This window comes from Lytechinus pictus, chromosome 4 (assembly GCF_037042905.1).
Source record: "Lytechinus pictus isolate F3 Inbred chromosome 4, Lp3.0, whole genome shotgun sequence".
Taxonomy (NCBI): Eukaryota; Metazoa; Echinodermata; class Echinoidea; order Temnopleuroida; family Toxopneustidae; genus Lytechinus; species Lytechinus pictus.
The window spans coordinates 25,403,517-25,428,165 of NC_087248.1; the positions used below are offsets into that span (position 1 = coordinate 25,403,517).

Genomic DNA, 24,649 nt, shown 5'->3' on the forward strand with positions numbered 1-24,649 from the left:
TATCCCGTGCTGTGATAAATTACACACCACTTGTAAGAGGTTTTTAGAAATCATTGTACAACTATTGAAAATCTGCTCGCTCGTGTATTGATATTCATATCTTTGTATCCTAACACATTCACTATACAATATAGCCATTGAACGAAATCACGATAGGCACGTAACTGAATTGCTCAAAGATGGTATAATGTAATCTACACAAAGTATAAACGCACGTATACATTGCCTTGATGTGATAAATTATGTACAACTTGAAAAAGGTTTTGGGGAATCATTTTACAACTACTGAAAATTTGATCGATCGCTTCGCATGCTCGCATATTGATATTAATTGTAAATCATTACTTTATAGCATGAAGACATCGTTATATGAAAGATGGTAGTATTATGTACATATGTATCGTTATACATAGCCCTTGGTGTGGAATGTCACTAAAATTTATATATTTTTATCAATATATTGCTATCATCCCCCACTACTTGGACCTCAATTACGCCAGGGAAGAATCAAACTTAATACAATTTGATGAATAAAACAGAAAAACATATAATTGTAAATATTTTTCGTGGGATATAATTCGGTTGTTGAAGATTCAAATATCAAGCACAATTTAGAAGCTACGTTAATTGATTGAGCGAATTGGGCTACATACAAGTAGTTCATGGGGGCGTTATTGATTAATTAATTTTTCGCAGATTCTAAAAAATAAAAATGAAAAGAGAAACAATTAAAGAATGATTCCTGAATATTCTTTGGTCAGGACCTGTTTACTATTGACTATTAAATGACAATTGATTTTAATAACAATTCAAGAAAAGATTCATTGCAAAGTGAAATTGGCAATTTTAGTTTATATAAGGCATCGCAGCATCAAGAGACAATTTGAAGAGCATTATGGTTTCATTAAGTACTGGCCCTTTACATATAAAACCTCCTAATAACTGTTACCTTTGCAGTTGATGCCATCGATAATGATGTTGAGTAGAAGTCATCATGATACCAACCATCGAGTGTGAGGTTCTTCAGATTATTCATCTTACAGATGAACTGAGCGAGATCACGTGATGCAGACGGACGTTCACTGAGAATCTCAATGAGATGAAGAGTCTCAATCTGATGTAACAGTAACGTGAAAATATATTTTTAAAATTACTTTACATTCTTTGCAATCCAGTGTGTATTGAAATCATATTTACCATATCAAAACTTGATTTCAACAACACAATAAGACACTAATGTTGTATGGCAGTATTCATGATAAAAGATCAATGAAATAAAAAAATCAACAACTGAAATGTGTTTTACATTTCATTTTGCGTGTCTCAGCATAGCATCGTTCCACAGGTATGTAGCAGAAAGCACACAGTCCCAAGAGTTAAAAGAGTAACTATGATATTCAAAATGTTTATTGCGAGGTTTTTAGCTTTCAAACAATGACAAATTACAGGCGGTTTATCGTACAAAATGTAACCAATATGACTTTATCTTAACGGTTTTCATAATACATTAAAAGGAAGTGAAATAGGAGAACGAATCAATGTTGGATTATAAGTAGTAATAATTTACATTAGTTTAGTCTGGTCCTTGGATCACAATGATTGTTTCATCCGAATAATAAACCTAATAGCCTTCATATCTTGTACCACCTTATTACTACACTGCAACTATATTGAAATTAATGATTGGTATAACATACAGAATATATACATTGTTGAGCGAGATATGTATTTTGTTTATCACAATATGTCAAATGCATGTTGTATCATTGTTAATCATGTTAATACATATACGGTCATGCTCAGTTATCCATGTCCGTTCTTTATCTAATTGCTCCCTTTTTCTTCAAAACGCTGTGGCGGCTGGGGCGGGTGTGGCGAATGACACGGGATAAATCTCTGTTCCACTCCGATAGAGGGCTCTTTTATTATTGCTACATTTTGGTTCTCTCCCTTTTCCTTGAAAACGATGTGGCGGCTTGGGTGGGTGTGGCGGATTACGAGGGATTCATCTTTTTTTTTCCTCTTCGTTTTTCTTCTTTCTGTCCCCTTCTTTTTCTTTTTTTCCTCCACCAATAGGGGAGGGGGGGGGGGAGGCCTCGGCTCCCTGGATCCACCTATGTAAATAGGAAAGAACTCCAGCTATAGGTGGAAATCTCTCCCCAAAGGTAGGGGGACCAGGGGCGGATCCAGGACTTTCCAAGGGGGGGAGGGCACATTTCCCCCGGGAATTTTAACACCCCCCCCCCAAAAAAAAAAAAAAAAAAAAAAAAGGTCATCACCCAAAATGTAAGGTCATTTCGTCCAAAATAAATTTGACAACCAAAAAAAAAAAAAACGGTTATCACTTTCAAGTTCAAGCGGTGAATTATCGGATGGTCTAATACCACTAAGTCTTCTTATCAGTTCGTCCAAATTCACATAGTCTATACTCATTTCGTCTACAGCAAGTTCGGCTAATATCGAATTCGTCTAATTCCCACTTGGTCTAATATCCAATTCGTCTAATAGCCAAATGGTCTAATGACTACCTGGTCTAATATTCATTTGGTCTAATGACCACTTGGTCTTATAGCCAAATGGTCTAATGACTACTTGGTCTAACTTTCTTTTATTTTTTCCTTCATTTTCCCCTTGAATTTGTTTCTTTCTTCTCAATTATTGTCTTTTATTTCGTCTTTTCTTTCTCTCCTTTATTCTTTTGTTCACCCTCCCTTCCAATTCTTTATAATTTTTCACTGGTGTAACACTGTGTAGCCTTCTTCGTCAATTGTCCCGTATTTCATTTTGTGAAATTCGGTCACCCTGGATAGGGATAAATCAGGGGATAACCTCAAATCAGGGGAAAATGCCTTAAATGAGGGCAAAATCAGGGAATTGTGATCGGCTCAAAAGTTGAAAGCACAAAAGTCAGTCAGGCATTTTTAGTGTAGCTTCCTTTACTACAGTACAAGTAGGCCTACGGGTACATAATTAGAAATAATAATAGGCCTACATGTATATATGTAAACAAAATAATAATACAAGTAATTCACTGCAACAACTTAGAAAATATGAAATACTGGGAATGGGTTTGAATAATAATCATGGAATTTTTAAACTTCATCAGAGAAAAATCAGGGATTTTTGTTTTCTTGAAAAACTGAACCCTGACTGGGTTAAGCAAGCCATTAACTATCTACAGTAGATCGTATAGGCCTACATAGATGAGGATGAATACAAATCTTACTTTTTTTCACCTCTATGATTGTTTATCAGCGTTATTTTACAGAAAATAGCAAAGTTCATTGTTTTTCACCAAACCTTCAAACGTCCCCTTAAATAGACAAAATGTCCAAAAAATTTGTTTAATCCCCAAATATTTGTTTTCTTCCACAAAGGGTTTTGAAAATCCCAAGATTTTTAAAACTTGAGGATGAAAATATATCGTACGTCACTCTAATTGGTTTCAAATATCGAGGGGCGCGTGTGTGGAGATTTGAAGCCGGCGCGCGGCTTAAAACTTAACAATTTTCAAAAGAAATTCGAAAACAAGTCACCAAACTTTACAAATAAGACCAAGTTCCATGTAGACAAAATGAATGTTAGATTATCTGGAAATTAGACCAAGTGGAAATAAGACCAAGTGGAAATTAGCCGAAATGGAAATTAGACCAACTGCACATTAGACCAACTACACACTAGACCAACTGAGTAATGGACCAAGTGAGGATTAGCCGAACTGGGCATTAGACCAGTTGGCTATTAGACCAAGTGGTCATTAGACCAATTGGCTATTAGACCAAGAGGTCATTAGACAAATTGTTATTAGACCAAGTGGTCATTAGACCAAAAGAGAAAGGGACTAAGTGGGTTTAGCCCGAATGTTGTTAGCCTATCTGATAATTAGACCAAGTGATGTTAGACTAACCGTCAGAAAACCGGTTAAGCGGGGGGGGGGGGGGCGCATTTTGGAACAGAAACGATATTTTTAAAATCAAATGATGAATGGTGAATACTACTGCGGTGAGATTTTTTTTATTTGCCCTTTTTTAATGATTTTGCATTCTCAAAATGCAAAAAATTATCGCGCACCGGAGCTCCGCTCCCAATCTTATCTTACAAGATTTTGGTCACGGCAAATCCGTTAGCATATTAAAAATGTTATAACCCTGCATCATAAGAGTATGGTCATGATACGTCCATTTATGAATTGTAGATTATTGGATCAATATATTGCTATCAACCCCTCCACTACTTTGACCTCATTTACGCCAGTGGAGAATCAAACTTTACAATTTGATAAATAAAAGAGAGAAAAAAATGTGTTTGTGATTGTAAATGTTTTTTCATGGGATATTATTCGGTTGTTGAAGAATCAAATATCAAGTACAAAACATATTTAGAAGCTACGTTAAATGATTGAGCTAGTCGGGCTACATACAAATAGTTCAAGGGGGTATTATTGATAAAGTCATTTTTCGCAGATTCTAAAAATAAAAATGAAAAGAGAAACAATGATTCCTGAATTTTCAATGGTCAGGACCTGTTTACTATTGACTATTTTATGACAATTTATTTTAATAACAATTCAAGAAAAGATTTATTGCAAAGTGAAATCGACAATTTTAGTTTATATATTAAAGGCATAATGGCCTCATGAGACAATTTGAAGACCATTATGGTTTCATTACGTACTCTTACTTCACATATAGAACATCCTAATAACTAATTACCTTTGCAGTTGATGCCATCGACAATGATGTTGAGTAGAAGTCATCATGATACTGACCGTAGAGTGTGAGGTTCTTCAGATGATTCATCTTACAGACGAAGTGATCGAGATCACGTGATGCAGACGGACGTTCACTGAGATCCTCACTGAGATGAAGAATCTCAATCTGATATAATAGTAACGTGAAAATGAATAAAAAATTACTGTATATTCCTTACACTCCAGTGTGTAGTAAAATCATATTCACCATATCAATCAGTAATTTCAACAACACAATAAGACACTAATGTTGCATGACGTTATTCGTGGTAAACAGAAATGATGCAATATATTTAAAAAAATCAACAACAGTTGAAATATGTTCTCCATTCCGGTTTGCGTGTCTCCTATTATACCATACCCCTCTTTTAAGAAATGATCATCCCGATTATTATGTGAAAATATAAATAGAAATAAAAACTTGTTAAAAGCTGTTACACAAGGTTTATTTTGCAGTGCAGCATCATGCAACCGCTATGAACGACCAAAATGCTTACAGTCCCGAGAGTTAAAAGAGTAACTAATATTCAAGATGATTTTGATATGTTTTTAGCTTTTGATAAATATATTTTTATCAAAATTTAAACAAAAGAAAATTGCAAGCGGTTTATCGTATATAATATAACCAATCATGTGGAATTCTCTTCCACAGAGTTTGAAAACCCAGACTTCACTGAAACACCTTCAAGGGAAAGCTGAAAACATACTTGTTTAAGACTGCTTTTGATAGACATTGACTTATTGTTCAGGCATGTATTATAACTAGGTAAATAGTTTTTGTTGTCCTGCTCTGAAGCGCCTTGAGCATCTAATCAAGAAAGAAAATGCGCTATACAAATATCATGTATTATTACTATTATTATTATTATTATTAATATGATTTTAGGTCCTAACCGTTAGATAAAATGTTTATAATACATTGAAATTAATTGAAATTAGAAAGTAAAATATTGTTCGATTTGGTAGTAATTATTCATATTTAGTCTAGTCCTGTGATCACAATGCTTGTTTAATCCGAATTTAAAACCTAATAACCTTCATTTTGTTTACACCGCTATAATGCCACGATGCAAATATATTGAAATTCTATTTGTCTGAAATACAGGTACATTTATTGTTGAGCAAGTTGGGTATATCTTCATCATAATATGTCAATTGCATGGTGTATAGTGGTTGAGCATGTTTATGAAGTTTCCTGGGTCTTGCTTACTATTGCGTATTACATGACAGTTGATTTTAATAACAATTCAAGAATAGATTCATTGCAAAGTGGAATTGCCAATTTTAGTTTATATAAGGCATCGTAGCCTCATGAGAAAATTAGAAGACCATTATGGCTCCATTAAGTACCATCCCTTTATATAAAAACCTCCTAATAAATAGTACCTTCGCAGTTGATGCCATCGACAATGATGTTGAGTAGAAGTCATCATGATACTGACCGAAGAGTGTGAGGTTCTTCAGATGATTCATCTTACAGATGAACTGAGCGAGATCACGTGATGCAGACGGACGTTGACTGAAATTCTCACTGAGAAGAAGAATCTCAATCTGATTAAATAGTAACGTGAAAATGAAATCAAAATTTCTTTACATTCCTTGCACTCGAGTGTGTATTGAAATCATATTTACCCTATTAATAATTAACCCCATCAACACATAGACACACTAACGTTGTATGACAGTATGTATGGTAAAATAAATCGATGCAATAAAAAAAAATGGAGATATGTTCTACATTCCCTTTTTCGTGTCTTCTATAATACCATACCCCTCATTTGGGAATTTATCATCCCGATTATTCACTGAAAATAGAAATAGAAATAAAACTTGTTACAAGCTGTTACACAAGGTTCATTTTGCAGTGCAGCCCCATGAAACCGCTATGTACAGATGTTCCAAAAAAAGCTAGCAAACCCGAGAGTTAAAAAGAGTAACTAAATAATATTCAAAATGATTTTCGATGTTTCTATGATAGATGTATTTATTAAACTTCAAACAAAACAAAATTCCAAGCGGTTTATTGTATAAAATGTAACCAATATGATTTTATGTTTTAACCTTTGAATCAAATATTCCTAACACATTATAATGAATTGAAATTAGAAAGTGAAGCACTGTTCGATTTTGTTGTGATAATACCTTTTAGTCTGGTCCTTTGATCACAATGCTTGTTTAATCCGAAAAATAAACCCAATAGCGTTCATTTCTTACACCACTTCAATGCCACAATCAAATATATTGATATTAGTTATTTGTCTGGAATACAGATACATTAATTGTTGAGCGAGTTGTGTAATTCATTATCACAATAATGCATGTTGTACAGTGGTTTATTAATTTTCTTCGGTCCTGTTGACTATTAAATGAAAATTGATTTTAATAACAATTCAAGAAGAGAATCATTGCAAAGTAAAATTGACAATTTTAGTTTACATGAGGCATCATACCCTCATGAAAAAATTTGGAGACCATTATTGTTTCATTAAGCACTCTTCCTTTACATATAAAAACCTTCTAATAAATATTACCTTTGCAATTGATGCCATCGACGATGATGTTGAGTAGAAGTCATCATGATACTGACCGTAGAGTGTGAGGTTCTTCAGATGATTCATCTTACAGATGAACTGAGCGAGATCACGTGATGCAGACGGACGTTCACTGAGATCCTCACTGAGATGAAGAATCTCAATCTGATTAAATAGTAACGTGAAAATGAAATCAAAATTTCTTTACATTCCTTGCACTCGAGTGTGTATTAAAATCATATTTACCCTATTAATAATTAACCCCATCAACACATAGACACACTAACGTTGTATGACAGTATGTATGGTAAAAGAAATCGATGCAATAAAAAAAAATGGAGATATGTTCTACATTCCCTTATTCGTGTCTTCTATAATACCATACCCCTCATTTGGGAATTTATCATCCCGATTATTCACTGAAAATAGAAATAGAAATAAAACTTGTTACAAGCTGTTACACAAGGTTCATTTTGCAGTGCAGCCCCATGAAACCGCTATGTACAGATGTTCCAAAAAAGCTAGCAAACCCGAGAGTTAAAAAGAGTAACTAAATAACATTCAAAATGATTTTCGATGTTTCTATGATAGATGTATTTATTAAACTTCAAACAAAACAAAATTCCAAGCGGTTTATTGTATAAAATGTAACCAATATGATTTTATGTTTTAACCTTTGAATCAAATATTCCTAATACATTATAATGAATTGAAATTAGAAAGTGAAGCACTGTTCGATTTTGTTGTGATAATACCTTTTAGTCTGGTCCTTTGATCACAATGCTTGTTTAATCCGAAAAATAAACCCAATAGCGTTCATTTCTTACACCACTTCAATGCCACAATCAAATATATTGATATTAGTTATTTGTCTGGAATACAGATACATTAATTGTTGAGCGAGATGTGTAATTCATTATCACAATAATACAGTGGTTTATTAATTTTCTTCGGTCCTGTTGACTATTAAATGAAAATTGATTTTAATAACAATTCAAGAAGAGAATCATTGCAAAGTAAAATTGACAACTTTAGTTTATATAAGGCATCATACCCTCATGAGACAATTACAAGACCATTATGGTTTCATTAAGTACCCTCCCTTTTTGTAAAAACCTCTTAATAAAAAGTACCTTCGCAGTGGATGCCATCGACGATGATGTTGAGTAGAAGTCATCATGATACTGACCGGAGAGTGTGAGGTTCTTCAGATGATTCATCTTACAGATGAACTGAGCAAGATCACGTGATGCAGACGGACGTTGACTGAGATTCTCACTGAGATGAAGAATCTCAATCTGATATTATAGTAACGTGAAAATGAAATCAAAATCTCTTTACATTCCTTGCACTCGAGTGTGTATTGAATTTACCCTATTAATAATTAATCCCATCAACACATGGACACACTAACGTTGTATGACAGTATTTATGGTAAAAGCAATCGATGCAAAAAAAAAAAATGGAGACATGTTCTCCATTCCCTTTTTTCGTGTCTTATATAATACCATACCCCTCATTTCACTGAAAATAGAAATAGAAATAAAACTTGTTACAAGCTGTTACACAAGGTTCATTTTGTAGTGCAGCCCTTTGCAACCGCTATCATGTACAGAAGTGCCAAAAAGCTAACAGTCCCGAGAGTTAAAAGAGTAACTAAAAATGTTCAAAATAATTTTGCGATGTTCTTATGATAGATCTAGTTATTGAAAGTCAAAGAAAACGAAATTCCAAGCGGCTTATTGTATAAAATGTAGCCAATTTGATTTTATGTCTTAACTGTTGAATAAAATATTCATAATACATTAGAATGAATTGAAATCAGAAAGTGAAACATTGTTCGATTTTGTTGTAAAAACACCATTAAGTCTGGTCTTTTAATCACAATGCATATTTAATCCGAAAAATATACCCAATAGCCTTCATTTCTTTCACCACTATAATGCCACGATGCAAATATTCTGAAATTAATCATTTGTTTGAAATACATATACATTTATTTTTGTAGTACAGAGTAGTACATTTTTTTTATCACAATATATCATTATGCCAAATGCATGTTGTATAGTGGTTATCATGTTAAATGACTTTTCTTGGGTCCTTTTTACTATTGACTATTAAATGACAATTGATTTTGATAACAATCCAAGAAGAGATTCATTGCAAGGTGGAATCGACAATTTTAGTTTATATAAGGCATAATGGCCTCATGAGACAATTTGAAGACCATTATAGTTTCATTACGTACTCTTACTTCACATATAAAACATCCTAATAACTAATTACCTTTGCAGTTGATGCCATCGACGATGATGTTGAGTAGAAGTCATCATGATACTGACCGGAGAGTGTGAGGTTCTTCAGATGATTCATCTTACAGACGAAGTGAGCGAGATCACGTGATGCAGACGGACGTTTACTGAGATTCTCACCGAGTTGAAGAATCTCAATCTGATATAAAAGTAACAAGAAAATGAATTGAAAATTATTGTATATTCCTTACACTCCAGTGTGTAGTAAAATCATATTCACCATATCAATCAGTAATTTCAACAACACAATAAGACACTAATTAGTATCCCGTAATTAGTAACCAACTGGAATAAAATTATTGGAAATGGTTTTTTGACTGATTTGAGTAGGTATGGGTGTCAACATTTACCAAAAAAAAGTTAGAAGGAATACGGGTTGGGGAAAGTGCTTTTTTTCAAGGTCAAAGGTCAATGACCTTTTTAAATATACTGTATCATGGTATCTCCCAGATAAAATATTACAGGTTGGTGATCTAGGTGTCAAAATGCACAGATTCGTACAAGAAGATCAAATAAATCAAATTAATTACCCAGAATGCACATTAAACAATAAAATTCAAGGTCAAAGCCCTTCAAAGTTCAATGACCTTTTTTCTACATCATATACCATATACGGTATAATGCTATCTCTCAGATGAAAAGGCGCAGGTTGGTGATCTTGGTGTCAAAATGCACAGATTCTTACAAGAAGATCAAATGAAATCAAATCAAGTACCTACAATGCTCATTCACCAAATGAATGAAATTCAAGGTCAAAGGTTTCAAAGCTCAATGACTTTTTTTTTACATTGTATACCATATACGGTATAATGGTATCTCTGAGATGAAAAGGTGCAGGTTGGTGATATTGGTGTCAAAATGCAGAGGTTCTTACAGGAAGATCAAATGAAATAGAATTAAGTACCCAGAATGCATATTAAACTATAAAATTCAAGGTAAAAGCCTTTCAAAGGTCAATGACCTTTTTTACATTATGTATCACACTGTATAATAGTATCTCTGAGATGAAACGGCACAGGTTGGTGATCGTTGTATCAAAATTCCCAGATTCTTACAGGAAGGTCAAATAAGATAAAGTTAATCACCTAGAATGCATACTAACCCATAAAGTTCAAGGTCAAAGGTCAGTGACCTTTTTACATAGGCTATATATCGTATAAAGGTATCTCTGAGATAAAACGCTGCATGTTGGTGATTTTGATGTCAAAAAGCAATTTTTGCAAGAAGATAAAAAAGACTCAAAATAATCCAATATCCAAAGTCAAAGGTCAAAAGTTGATAAATATTTATATATCCATGAAAAAGAAAAAAAAAGAAATTTATCCATTATATTCACATTTTATTTGTGAATAATAGAAAGAAAGATAACTATTTGTAATGAACACTTGGAAGTCTAATAATTTCACTCTGAAAGAAATAAGGATAAAAAATGGCCATGGAAAATATATTTAGGAGTTAAAGGTCAATCAACTATGTCAATAGCGTCAGGGAATTTAAGTAAATAGGTCGATATAACGTGATTGTGGCATGTAGGTATAGTGATTCTGATGGGAAAAAGACTGACCTGCGTGGAAAAAGAACACAAATTTAGTTATAGGTAAAATTGGATCAAATAGCACTTTTTCTTATAATATACTGTAATGCATTGACAAAAGTGTAAAAAAAAAATAATGTGTGATATAATTTGAAATGGTGACAATGGTGAAGTTACCTAAAGTAGCAGCATTTAGATATGCATTTTATAAATCTAAATCAAGGTACTAATTTCTCTGAAGCAATAGGTCACTAACCTCAAATGCTACAATCAATACTATAACGCTATAACTTAATCTGTAAATGGAAAGGATAGGTCTAAGTCTTATGGCAAGCATCATCCGAGAACATTTTCATATAGCCAGGGACAATGACGAAGAATTAAAATAAGGCAATCATTAGAGCTGCAGCTTTTTTGTCATAGATGAAGTTAAGTGTCTCAACTTCAGCAAAGAGTAATTGAACTCTTGAAAACCTTCTGACATTTTCAAGACTTTGATCTGACCCATTCAATGAAAGCCTAACGTTCTGTCAAGGGATATCAGACCAGAGTCCATATTATTACTGATAATTGCACAGCTTGATTCTCAAGAACTGGAAGTGGTGCTGTAGGAGTTTTGTTAGGTCGATGGATGTGTACTTGTAAGCTATTATCTCCTTTTGAACTTCATTGCTATATGCCTAATTTGTGCATGATAATAATCAGTTGTTCTGGACCAAAAACATGATCCTTGTACAAACTGATACCTAGTAGAAATAGCATCATGAGTGACGTACGGCAGAGAGCAGATATGAAGTTTTGTCTTGCAGCATTAGCATCACAAGAGATTCTGGCAGCTCGCAATAAACTGATGAAAGGTACTAATAATACGGGAATTCACCTTTGTTGAAGTTGATATATATATAATTTACTATATGTATATGACAGAAGCTGCAGCTCTAATTTCATCATCCTTCATTTCATCATCATCATCATCCCTCTGCTGTTTGGAAATGCTCTCAGATGATGCTAGCTGTGACATGAGAGTTAGACCTGTCCTGTCCATTTTCAAAAGATTAAGCTAATAGTTTATAGTATTTATTATAGCATTGAGGTGAGTGGCCTATCGCTGGAGAGAAAAGACACGACAACCTTGATTTAGATATAATGATGCATTAAATGCTGCTACTTAAGATAAAAATCATTTCAAATTATATACTTGATTTCATTTATTTTTTCAGTGCCTTGGCAATGCATCGCAGTATATGAAAAAGTGTTATTTGGTTATCAACTTTTTAAACTTAATTTTGGAAAGGGCTCATTGACCCCTGACCCCTAAATACATTCTCCATGGCCTTCATTATTTCAGACCGAAATTATGAAACCTCCATGTTTTCATTACAAATTAGCCATGGTTATTAACATTATTCAGATATAAAATATGAACACAAAAGATATTGTTTTTGGTTATTTTTATATCATATAGATTATATATTTCCTCTGATCTAGGATTTCAAGGGTGAAAGTTTATTCTTTATACTTATTTTAGTGTTGTTTAATCTTCTTGTACAAGTCTTTGGATTTTGGCACCAAGATCACCAACCTGCGGTGTTTTATCTCAGAGATACCATTATTATTATCTAATGTTAAAAAGGACATTGACCTTTGTCCTTGAATTTTATGGGTGAATGTGCATTTTCGATGCTTAATTTTATTTTATCTTCCTGTAAGAATATGCGTGTTTTGACACCAAGAACACCAACCTGCACCGTTTTATCTTAGAGATACAATTATATAATATGGTATATGTAGTATAAAAGGTCATTGACCTTTGGCCTTAAATTTTATGCGTGAATGTGCATTCTAGGTACTTAATTTTATTCCATTTGATCTTCTGGTAAGAATCTGTGCATTTTGACACCATGATCACCAACCTGTGCTTTTTCATCGCAGGGATACCATTATACAGTATGGTATATAATGTAAATAGGTCATTGACCTTTGAAAAGCTTTGACCTTGAATTTTATTGGTGAATGTGCATTCTAGGTACTTAAGTTTATTTTATTTGATCTTCTTGTAAGAATCTGTACATTTTGACACCATGATCACCAGCATGTACCTTATCATATCAGAGATACCATTTTACAGTATGTACGAAAAGGTCATTGACATTTGACCTTGAAAAAAAGCACTTTCCCCAACCCGTATTCCTCCTAACTTTTTTTTGGTAAATGTTGACACCCATACCTACTCAAATCAGTCAAAAAACCATTTCCAATAATTTTATTCCAGATTGGCTCTTTTGGGGTCTAATTTAGGGATACTAAATGTTGCATGACGTTATTCGTGTTAAAAATAAATAATGCAATATATAAAAAAAAAAATCAACAACAGTGGAAATATGTTCTCCATTTCGGTTTGCGTGTCTCATATAATACCATACCCTCTTTTGGGAAATTATCATCCCGATTATTATGTGAAAATAGAAATAGAAATAAAAACTTGTTAAAAGTTGTTACACAAGGTTCATTTTGCAGTGCAGCATCATGCAACCGCTATCAGTGTTGTAGTCAAGGCTCAATCCTCCAAGGCCAAGGCCAAGGCCAAGGCCAAGGCTTAAATACCCAAGGCCAAGGCTTCAATACCCAAGGCCGAGGCCAAGGCATGCAAACCCAAGGCCAAGGCCAAGGCCTGAAAACCTCAAGGCCAAGGCCAAGGCATTTCAAACTTTCAATACATGTATATGGAACAATGAGACAACAATGCTTAGGCGGCGGACATGACACACAGGGCAAAATGTATTAAAGGTGTGAGCGAGCGAAAATTTTGACCCTTGTACAAGCATGTAAAACAAAAATAATTTCATGATAGATTTAGACATTATTAAAATAATAATGTAGTACATTTGTACATTTAATACATTATTTTTCTAGGCGATTTACATTGCAATAATTATCATTACCACGGTCATTTGATCCTGGCATGCCCATTATCAACGTATGTCTTTCTCCACTCCCTGGGACAGGGGAGGCAGAACGTTTTTTTTGGGGGGGGGTGTCAAAGCCTAAAAATACATTTATAAGTCAAAATGAAAGCCTTTTTAAAGTGATTTCTAATTGATAAGACAGATATTTTGATTTAGGCTTTACTTTTCTGCCAGAAAGCGTAGCGAGCGAGCAGCTTTGAAAAAAAAAATCAATTCTGAAGTTGTAAAACTCGATTTTCGGTCAATTATGGCACTAATCACTGTTAAAAGGGCATCCTTGTGAGATGTTGCCAGCACGAACCACGAGCTCAAACTTCTGGACATTTCGTGTAATGAGAAATGAAAATTAAATATTCCAAGCTGTTTTTGTAATCATGAAAAGGATATGCACCTTACTAAAAAATTAACGCGAACGCGAAGCGCGAGCTAAAATTTTACTGACCAGAAAAGGAAGCTGTTCTGGACTGCATTTAGTGACTCATAAATAGGATACATTAAACTCACCAATCAAATAATGCGAGCGCAAAGCGCGAGCTCAAAAATTTGTGATATTCTAACCTGATAACTGGACATTCTACGCATTTTTTTTTGTAAATGGGAACAGAATGAGTACCTTACTTAACAATAATTTATGCGAGCGCGATCCAAAATTTTGTGATTTTTTAATCTAAAATGTATAATGTTTTACTATAAAAAGGTATTTCTTTTTGAAAAAGGGCACATTTGATTTGGAAAAAAGGGCATTTTCGATTTTGGAAAACGGGCATTTTTTCCTACAGGGAATTTGTCAGGGGGGGGGGGGGCAAGAGAGCACAAAGCGCAATTTTGAAATTTTCAAATGCCGACCTGAAAATGAGTCATTTTTAGGACTCTTGTCAGTTTTCATGTTTTTTTTTCTGTTAACAACCAATATTAAATTTCAACTCTCTTTTCTTGTATCTTCTATTAATTTACCTCAAAAACTGGAATAAAGAATACTAAAAAATAAATTTATAATCAAAAGGATATAAAATAAACGGGGCACACCCCACACTATTAATTGGGGGATTTTAAATCTTAATTATTTCTTAAAACAATAAAATAGAGTTTTCTATGAAACCACACTGACACAAAAACAAATATTTTGTTTCCTTTAAACTGTAGTGAAATGAAATTCACTGTCGAACCATATGATTAAAAACAAGTAATCTTTTTTTTTACTCTGTTTTGTCAATCTGAGACACTATACCCCCCCCCCAAAAAAAAAAAATAGATGTACTGCCTATCAACATATTAACTGATTTAGCAGTATATTCTGCCGAACCAGCCTCCCCTTCTCTCTGTCTCTCTTCCCATTCTTCTGTCTTGCCTGTTGTGTTCAAGTTTACCAAATCTTTTCAGAATATCATGAAGACTTAAACATTCTTGTTGGTCAAAGATAATACAAGGAAAATCCTAATGGAATAGAAATCAACCTTGTTATCATTTTTTGGAGTTACATGTAGCTATTCTGAAAGTATGAAATAGTTGTCAAAATTGCAGTCAGATCTGTCAGAATTATTCCTGTCATAAAATCACTATAATCTTCATCATTATCATTATTATTGATTTTGCCATTATCATCATTTTTAAACAACATATTACCAATAAATAATGTTATTTTTCATCACTTCTGTTTTCTTTGTTACTTAAGTATGTGATGATAATTCTTGATAATTAAAATTGATGGCACTGCTAAGTACACTTACTACTGCTGCTGCTACTGCTACTGCTGACTGGTAGTATTGACCATTAGTGTCATTATATATACAGAACAATTTAAACATTATGTAACTACTTATATAAAAACAAATGAAAGTACAAAATATAAAATGCCTTGAAAATGCCTTGAAAATGCCTTGAAATTTCAAGGCTCAAAATCCTCAAGGCCAAGGCCAAGGCCCTCTCAAGGCCAAGGCTTGAATGTTCAAGGCCAAGGCTTTGAAAAAGTAGGCCTTAAGGCGCCTTAAGGCCAAGGCCGAGCATCAAGGCACTACAACACTGACCGCTATGTACAGAACTACCAAAATGCTTACAGTCCCGAGAGTTAAAGAGTAACTAATATTCAAAATAATTTTGATATGTTTTTAGCTTTTGATAAATATATTTTTATCAAAATTTAAACAAAACAAAATTGCAAGCGGTTTATCGTATATAATATAACCAATCATGTGGAAATCTCTTCCACAGAGTTTGAAAACCTTGACTTCACTGAAACACCTTCAAGGGAAACCTGAAAACATATTTGTTTGAGAGTGCTTTACGATAGACATTGACTTATTGTTCAGGCATGTATTATAACTATGTAAATAGTTTTTGTTGTTCTGCTCTGAAGCGCCTTGAGCATCTAATCAAGAAAGAAAATGCGCTATACAAATATCATGTTTTATTACTATTATTATTATTATTAATATGATTTTAGGTCTTGACCGTTAGATAAAATGTTCACAATACATTGAAATTAGAAAGTAAAATATTGTTCGATTTTGTAGTAATTATTCATATTTAGTCTAGTCCTGTGATCACAATGTTTGTTTAATCCGAATTTAAAGCCTAATAACCTTCATTTTGTTTACACCGCTATAATGCCACGATGCAAATATATTGAAATTATATTTGTCTGAAATACAGGTACATTTATTGTTGAGCAAGTTGCTTTTTTCTTCATCATAATATGTCAATTGCATGGTGTATAGTGGTTGATCTTGTTTATGAATTTTCCTGGGTCTTGCTTACTATTGCGAATTAAATGACAGTTGATTATAATAACAATTCAAGAAGAGATTCATTGCAAAGTGGAATTGCCAATTTTAGTTTATATAAGGCATCGTAGCCTCATGAGACAATTAGAAGACTAATATGGTTTCATTAAGTACTCTCCCTTTATATAAAAACCTCCTAATAAATAGTACCTTCGCAGTTGATGCCATCGACAATGATGTTGAGTAGAAGTCATCATGATACTGACCGGAGAGTATGAGGTTCTTCAGATGATTCATCTTACAGATGAACTGAGCAAGATCACGTGATGCAGACGAACGTTGACTGAGATTCTCTCTGAGATAAATAATCTCAATCTGATTAAATAGTAACGTGAAAATGAAATTAATTTTTTTTTACATTCCTTGCACTCCAGTGTGTATTGAAATCATATTAACCCTATCAATAATCAAAATCATCAACACAAGAACACACTAACGTTGTCTGACAATGTTTATGGTAAAAAAAAAATAGATGCAATATAAAAAAAAAACAATGGAAATATCTTTTACATTCCTTTTTGCGTGTCTCCTATAATACCATACCCCTCATTTGAAGTTATCATCCCGATTATTCACTGAAAATAGAAATAGAAATAAAACTTGTTACAAGCTGTTACACAAGGTTCATTTTGTAGTGCAGCCCTATGCAACCGCTATGTACAGAAGTTCCAAAAAAGCTAACAAACCCGAGAGTTAAAAGAGTAACTAAATAATATTCAACATGATTTTCGATGTCTCTATGATAGATGTATTTATTAAACTTCAAACAAAACGAAATTCCAAGCGGTTTATTGTCTAAAATGTAATTAATATGATTTTATGTTTTAACCTTTGAATCAAATATATCTAATACATTATAATGAATTAAAATTAGAAAGTGAAGCACTGTTCGATTTTGTAGTGATAATACCTTTTAGTCTGGTCCTTTGATCACAATGCTTGTTTAATCCGAAAAATAAACCCAATAGCGTTCATTTCTTACACCGCTTCAATACCACAATCAAATATATTGATATTAGTTATTTGTCTGGAATACAGATACATTAATTGTTGAGCGAGTTGTGTAATTCATTATCACAATGATGCATTCTGTACAGTGGTTAATCATGTTTATTAATTTTCTTCGGTCCTGTTGACTATTAAATGAAAATTGATTTTAATAACAATTCAAGAAGAGAATCAATGCAAAGTAAAATTGACAATTTTAGTTTACATAAGGCCTCATACCCTCATGAGACAATTAGAAGACCATTATGGTTTCATTAAGTACTCTCCCTTTATATAAAAACCTCCTCATAAATAGTACCTTCGCAGTTGATGATATCGACAATGATGTTGAGTAGAAGTCATCATGATACTGACCGGAGAGTATGAGGTTCTTCAGATGATTCATCTTACAGATGAACTGAGCGAGATCACGTGATGCAGACGGACGTTGACTGAGATTCTCACTGAGATGAAGAATCTCAATCTGATTAAATAGTAACGTGAAAATGAAATCAAAATTTCTTTACATTCTTTGCAATCCAGTGTGTATTGAAATCATATTTACCATATCAATAATTAATTTCAACAACACAATACGACACTAATGTTGTATGGCAGTATTCATGATAAAAGATCAATGAAATAAAAAATCAACAACAACTGAAATGTTTTTTACATTTCCTTTTGCGTGTCTCAGCATAGCATCGTTCCACGGGTATGTAGCAGAAAGAACACAGTCCAAGAGTTAAAAGAGTAACTATGACATTCAAAATGTTTATTGCGAGGTTTTTAGCTTTCAAACAATGACGAATTACAAGCGGTTTATCGTACAAAATTTAACCAATATGACTTTATCTTAACGGTTTTCATAATACATTAAAAGGAATTGAAATAGGAGAACGAATCAATGTTGGATTATAAGTAGTAATAATTTACATTATTTTAGTCGGGTCCTTGGATCACAATGATTGTTTCATCTGAATAATAAACCTAATAGGCCCCATTTCTTGTACCACCTTATTACTACACTGCAACTATATTGAAATTAATGATTGGTATAACATACATAATATATACATTGATGAGCGAGATATGTATTTTGTTTATCACAATATGTCAAATGCATGTTGTATCATTGTTAATCATGTTAATACATATAAGGTCATGCTCAGTAATCCATGTCCGTTCAAACCCTTTTGGGGGATAATCATCTTATTGCTCCCTTTTCCTTCAAAACGCTGTCGGCTGGGGCGGGTGTGGCGGATGACGCGGGATAAATCTCTGTTCCATTCCGATAGAGGGCTCTTTTATTATTGCTACATTTTGGTTCTCTCCCTTTTCCTTCAAAACGCTGTGGCGGCTGGGGCGGGTGTGGCGGATAACCGAGGGATTCATCTTTTTTTTTACACCACTGTTCTACCTCAAAGAGAACGAAAATGTTATTTGTACTGTACAATTCATTGTGTTTCATCCGATTGGTGGTGAAATAATCGAAATGAGGCATAATGGTTAGTTGCGTGCATTTGAGTGTCCGAAAGTACACACACACAGCTTCAACACAGGGAACAGTGGTTTTCATGTGTTACAAAGAAAAAAAAAATGAACCCCTCGTCAGCCACCAATCCCGCCCCAGCCACCACAGCGAGAAAAAGGTAAATTTGCCAGTACAACCAAGGGTGAATAATTCCCTCTATAATTTCGAAATAAAAGGCCTGGAATATCTAGTTTTTATCCTACTTTAACGCTGTATTTTGAGGTATGTGATTTCTTGTCAATCATGAAATAATGATACAAAAATAACAATGTTTTGATATTTGGCAAGTTTGGAGTTGGTTGACTAAGAGCAATACGTGTGATATCAAGACGCTCAATCCGTAGTAATAGTAAGATAATGAAGAAGCCAAACTACGTCATCAAACAAGGGCTTGAATAAAAACTACACTATATTCTAGCTTCAGTGCAATTTTACATCAATAGCCATGTCTTAACATTACGTTATAGACAGAATTGAAAACTGGACTAATATTTGTCATTTTGTATAGTGTATGCATGATGATAGCTTATCAACCATGTATTAACTAAAAATGTGTATGTTTTAAATTGCACAATGAACAGATGTCAATATGGAAGGCAAAATTATATCATGATTATCAGGGTAACATGATAATTCCTTGTGGTTGTACTGATTGGGGGAAATTGTTTTTTAATTTTCGTAAAAAAAACAAAAAAAGATGAGGGGAGAAAAATACCTTTGCGGATAATGCTAGGGATGATAACGTTGAATAGAACTCTTCATGAAGTGAGTGACTGGTGGATCCACTTTCATCACCAAGATGAAGTTCCCTGAGATTAGGCATCTTACAAATGAACTGAGCGAGATCACGTGATGCAGACAGACGTTGACAGAGATAAAGACAAATGATATCAAGACGCTCAATCTGGAATAATAGTAACATAATAACGAAACAAAAATACGTCATCAAACAAGAGCTTGAATGAGCCATTATAAATACACATATACCAAGATTTGAATAAGAATACTGGGAATTATTTGTTCGAGGTCGGAGTGCCATTACTATATTTCCCAACTAGCAATTTTGCCATTAAAACCAAGGGTGGATAATCCCCTATATACTTTCGAAATAGAGGCCTGGTTTATTTATTGTATATTTTTTGTGCGTCGGTTCAATGAATTCGAAAGATGCTATCCTTACAATGAGTAAACTAGCACTAATTGGTTCATACGTGATCTACAATGCAAAGAGTGAACCACAGTGGACCGACATGACACTTCTTCACTAATTCTCATTTTGAATTTCCCCAATATGATTGTTGTACATCTAAAGATGATTATTTGTAAAATTTTCCGTCATTATTATGCTTTTCAAATTATTATGGTGTAAGGGCTGATTCCTTTTCCCTTTTTCTTATACTTCACCCCTCTCTACCTCTTTATCTATATTTCCTTCTCCCCTTTTCCTATTTCTTCTCTTCTTCCAAACCTTTTCCACACCATTTCTTTTCCATCAGCCCTTGCTTCCTCATTCTTCCAACCATTCTTGTTTCGTTTATGTATGCCAGACTGTAATATATCATATAATTTGATATATCACACCTGTTATATATACAAAATATAAACTCAAGATTTAGGCCTACTTACATGTATGTGAATTTACACTTTATCTGTTCATATATTTATAATTGCATAATTCATATATTTTTGTAATTCCATATGTTAGTACAATGACCTCATTTTAAAATCAGAACAACCTAAGTTAAACCACGGGATAGCACATCCCCTCCTTCCCCCTTCTCACCACTCTAAGTATAAATTTTGTTATGAATTGAATTGACGCGTTTGATATGTAAATAATTATCATATCTTGTTTTATGTTTGTTTATGTATACCTTTACTGTATTCAATTTATGTTGTCCTGTATTACGTTTGTTTAGAACTGACAATCTGGGCCCATTATTGTAATTGATTCCTTTTTTTATGAATAAAAGGTGATTTATAAAAAAAATAGAACGTAAGATCTTGGTATTTTTTGTTCTTGTACTCGTAATTCACCCTTTGACCTTAAGGTCATTGTACTACTACGATAAATCATGACAAATTATCACGGTGGCAGCCATTTAGGAATTTTGCAAACTAGACGTCTTTCCATCACTTGGATTGTCTAAACTTGTAACTTTTTGGACTTCATAGAAATGCATTGTGCTGAAATAAATTGTAACACAGTTTGTTTTTTGCACGAGAGGGCTGTTTATGATAAATTTGTTATGCTAAGTGTCAATATTCTAAAATGTTAAGTTGATTGACCTTTACCAGCTCTCCGGGGTCAAATGTCAAAACTTATAACGCACACCAATTATCTCTAGAACATAAAGACGCCATTAATAATAATAATAATAATATAGGGTATTTATATTGCGCACATATCCACCTTGTTAGGTGCTCAAGGCGCTCCTATATTACCCGGCTAAGCTAGGCGTTCATAGCGCACACAGCTTTTTAAGGAATTGCTTCCTACCGGTACCCTCACCTGGGTTGAGTGCAGCACATTGTGGATCAGTTTCTTGCTGAAGGAAATTACGCCATGGCTGGGATTCGAACCCACGACCCTCTGTTTCAAAGTCCGAAGACTAATCCACTGGGCCACAACGCTCCATAGTCAATATTAAATAACTATTTTGCAGCAAAACCATGTCGATAGTGAAACAATGATGCAAAAAGAACAACATTTTGATATTTGGCAAGTTTGGAGTTAGTTGACTAAACACGTGTAATATCAAGACGCTGAATCTGGAGTAATAGTAAGATAATGAAGAAGCCAGACTACGTCATCAAACAAGGGCTTGAATAACCAATACACTCTAATATACCTTCAACGGAATGGAGGCGAGCTGGACGACATCCCTTTTTATACATCAATAGCCACGTCTTAACATTACGATATAAGCTAATAAAAAACTAGACTAATATTTGTCATTTTGTATAGTGTATGCATGATGATGGCTAATCAATCATGTATTAACTAAAAATGTGTATGTTTCAAATTGCACAATGAACAGATGTCAATATGGAAGGCAAAATTAAATCATGATTATCAGGATAACATGATAACTCCTTGTGGTTTGACTGATTGGGAGAAATTTTTATTTAATTTTCGTTAAAAAACAAAATGAGAAGATGAAAAGGATACCTTTGCTGATGGTGCTAAGGATGATAACGTTGAACAGAACTCTTCATGAAGTGAGGGACTGGTGATTCCATTTTCATTACCGAGACAAAATCCCCTGAGATAAGGCATCTTACAAATGAACTGAGCGAGATCACGTGATGCAAACAGACGTTGACTGAGATCAATGTCCTTGATATCAAGACGCTCAATCTGGAATAATAGTAACATAATGAAGAACTAAAAATACGTCATCAAACAAGGGCTTGAATGAGCCATTATAAATACACATATACCAGGATTTGAATAAGTATAATGGGAATTATTGTTCGAGGTCGGGGTGCCATTACTATATTTACCAATGAGCAATTTTGGCTGTAAAACCAAGGATGCATAATCCCCACTATAATCTCGAAAAAAGAGGCCTGCTATATTTATTGTATTATTTTTTATATATCCTACTCCTAATAAGTTATAACAATACATTTTGGTAATTTTGTTCTTGTACTCGAAATTCACCCTTTAACCTTAAGGCCAATGTACTACGACGATGAATCATGACAAATTATCACGGTGGCAGCCATTTTTGAATTTGGCAAATTACACGTCTTTTCATCACTTGGATTTTCTAAACTTGTAATTCTGGGGGATTTCATGGAAATGCATTATGCTGAAATAAATTGTACTGCTTTTTTTTTGCACGAGCGGGCTGTTTATGTTAAATTCGTTATGCTAAAGTGTCAATATTCTAAAATGTTAAGTTGATTGACCTTTACTAGCTCTCCGGGGTCAAAGGACAAAACTTAAAATGCACACCAATTATCTCTAGAATATAATGATGCCATACAAATCAATATTAAATAACTATTTTTGCAACAAAGCCATGTCTATCGTGAAACAATGATGCAAAACGAATAATATTTTGATATTTGGAATGTTCGGAGTTAGTTGACTAAAAACGTGTGATATCAAGACACACAATCTGGAATAATAGTAAGATGATGAAGAAGCAAAACTACGTCATCAAACAAGGGCTTGAATAACCACTACACTCTATTCTAACTTCAGCACAATGGAGGCGAGCCGGACGACATTCCTTTTTTTACATCAATAGCCACGTCTTAACATTACGATATAAACTATTGAAAAACTGGAGTAATATTTGTCATTTTGTGTAGTCTATGCATGATGATGGCTAATCAATCATGTATTAACTAAAAATGTGTATGTTTCAAATTGCACAATGAACAGATGCCAATATGGAAGGCAAAATTAAATCATGATTATCAGGATAACATGATAATTCCTTGTGGTTTGACTGATTGGGGCAAATTTTTATTTAATTTTCGTTAAAAAACAAAATGAGAAGGTGAAAAGGATACCTTTGCTGATGGTGCTAAGGATGATAACGTTGAATAGAACTCTTCATGAAGTGAGGGACTGGTGGTTCCATATTCATCACCGAGACGAAGTTCCCTCAGATTAAGCATCTTACAAACGAACTGAGCCAGATCACGTGATGCAGACGGACGTTGACTGAGATCAATGTACTCGATCTCAATACGCTCTATCTGGAATAATAGTGACATAATGAAGAAACTAAACTACGTCATCAAACAAGGGATTAAATGAGCCATTATAAATATACATATACCGGGATTTTAATAAGTATACTGGGAAATATTTGTTTGAGGTTGGAGTGCCATTACTATATTTACCAACTAGCAATTTTGCCATTAAAACCAATGGTGGATAATCCCCTTTATTATTTCGAAAAAAGAGGCCTGGTAAATTTATTGTATTGTTTTTTGTATATCCTACTCTTAATAAATTCGAAAGATCTTGGTAATTTTGTGCTTGTACTCGTAATTCACGTTTGAACTTAAGGTCATTGTACTACTACCATTAATCATGAAAAATTATCACGGTGGCAGCCGTCTTTTGCAAATTAGACGTCTTTTCATCACTTGGTTTTTCTAAACTTTTAATTTTTTGGACGTCATGGAAATGCATTATGCTGAAATAAATTGTTCTGCAATTTTTCACACGAGAGGGTTGTTTATGATAAATTGGTTAATGTTAAGTTGATTGAACTTTACCAGCTCTC

General features: G+C 33.6%; 1 protein-coding gene across 1 annotated transcript in view; it reads right to left on the reverse strand.

Moving 5' to 3' along the window:
* Positions 1–24,649, reverse strand: part of LOC129259229 (uncharacterized) — a 69,978-nt gene that overhangs the window by 12,660 nt on the left and 32,669 nt on the right. Inside the window, exons 9-19 of the mRNA XM_064098717.1 lie at positions 23,925–24,113; positions 22,567–22,755; positions 20,110–20,298; positions 18,180–18,344; positions 17,024–17,188; positions 9,568–9,732; positions 8,415–8,579; positions 7,282–7,446; positions 6,137–6,301; positions 4,713–4,877; positions 950–1,114 (exon numbers count right to left, since the gene is read on the reverse strand). Of these exons, the coding sequence (XP_063954787.1) occupies positions 950–1,114; positions 4,713–4,877; positions 6,137–6,301; positions 7,282–7,446; positions 8,415–8,579; positions 9,568–9,732; positions 17,024–17,188; positions 18,180–18,344; positions 20,110–20,298; positions 22,567–22,755; positions 23,925–24,113 (1,887 nt within the window). The remainder of the gene's footprint in view (positions 1–949; positions 1,115–4,712; positions 4,878–6,136; positions 6,302–7,281; positions 7,447–8,414; positions 8,580–9,567; positions 9,733–17,023; positions 17,189–18,179; positions 18,345–20,109; positions 20,299–22,566; positions 22,756–23,924; positions 24,114–24,649) is intronic.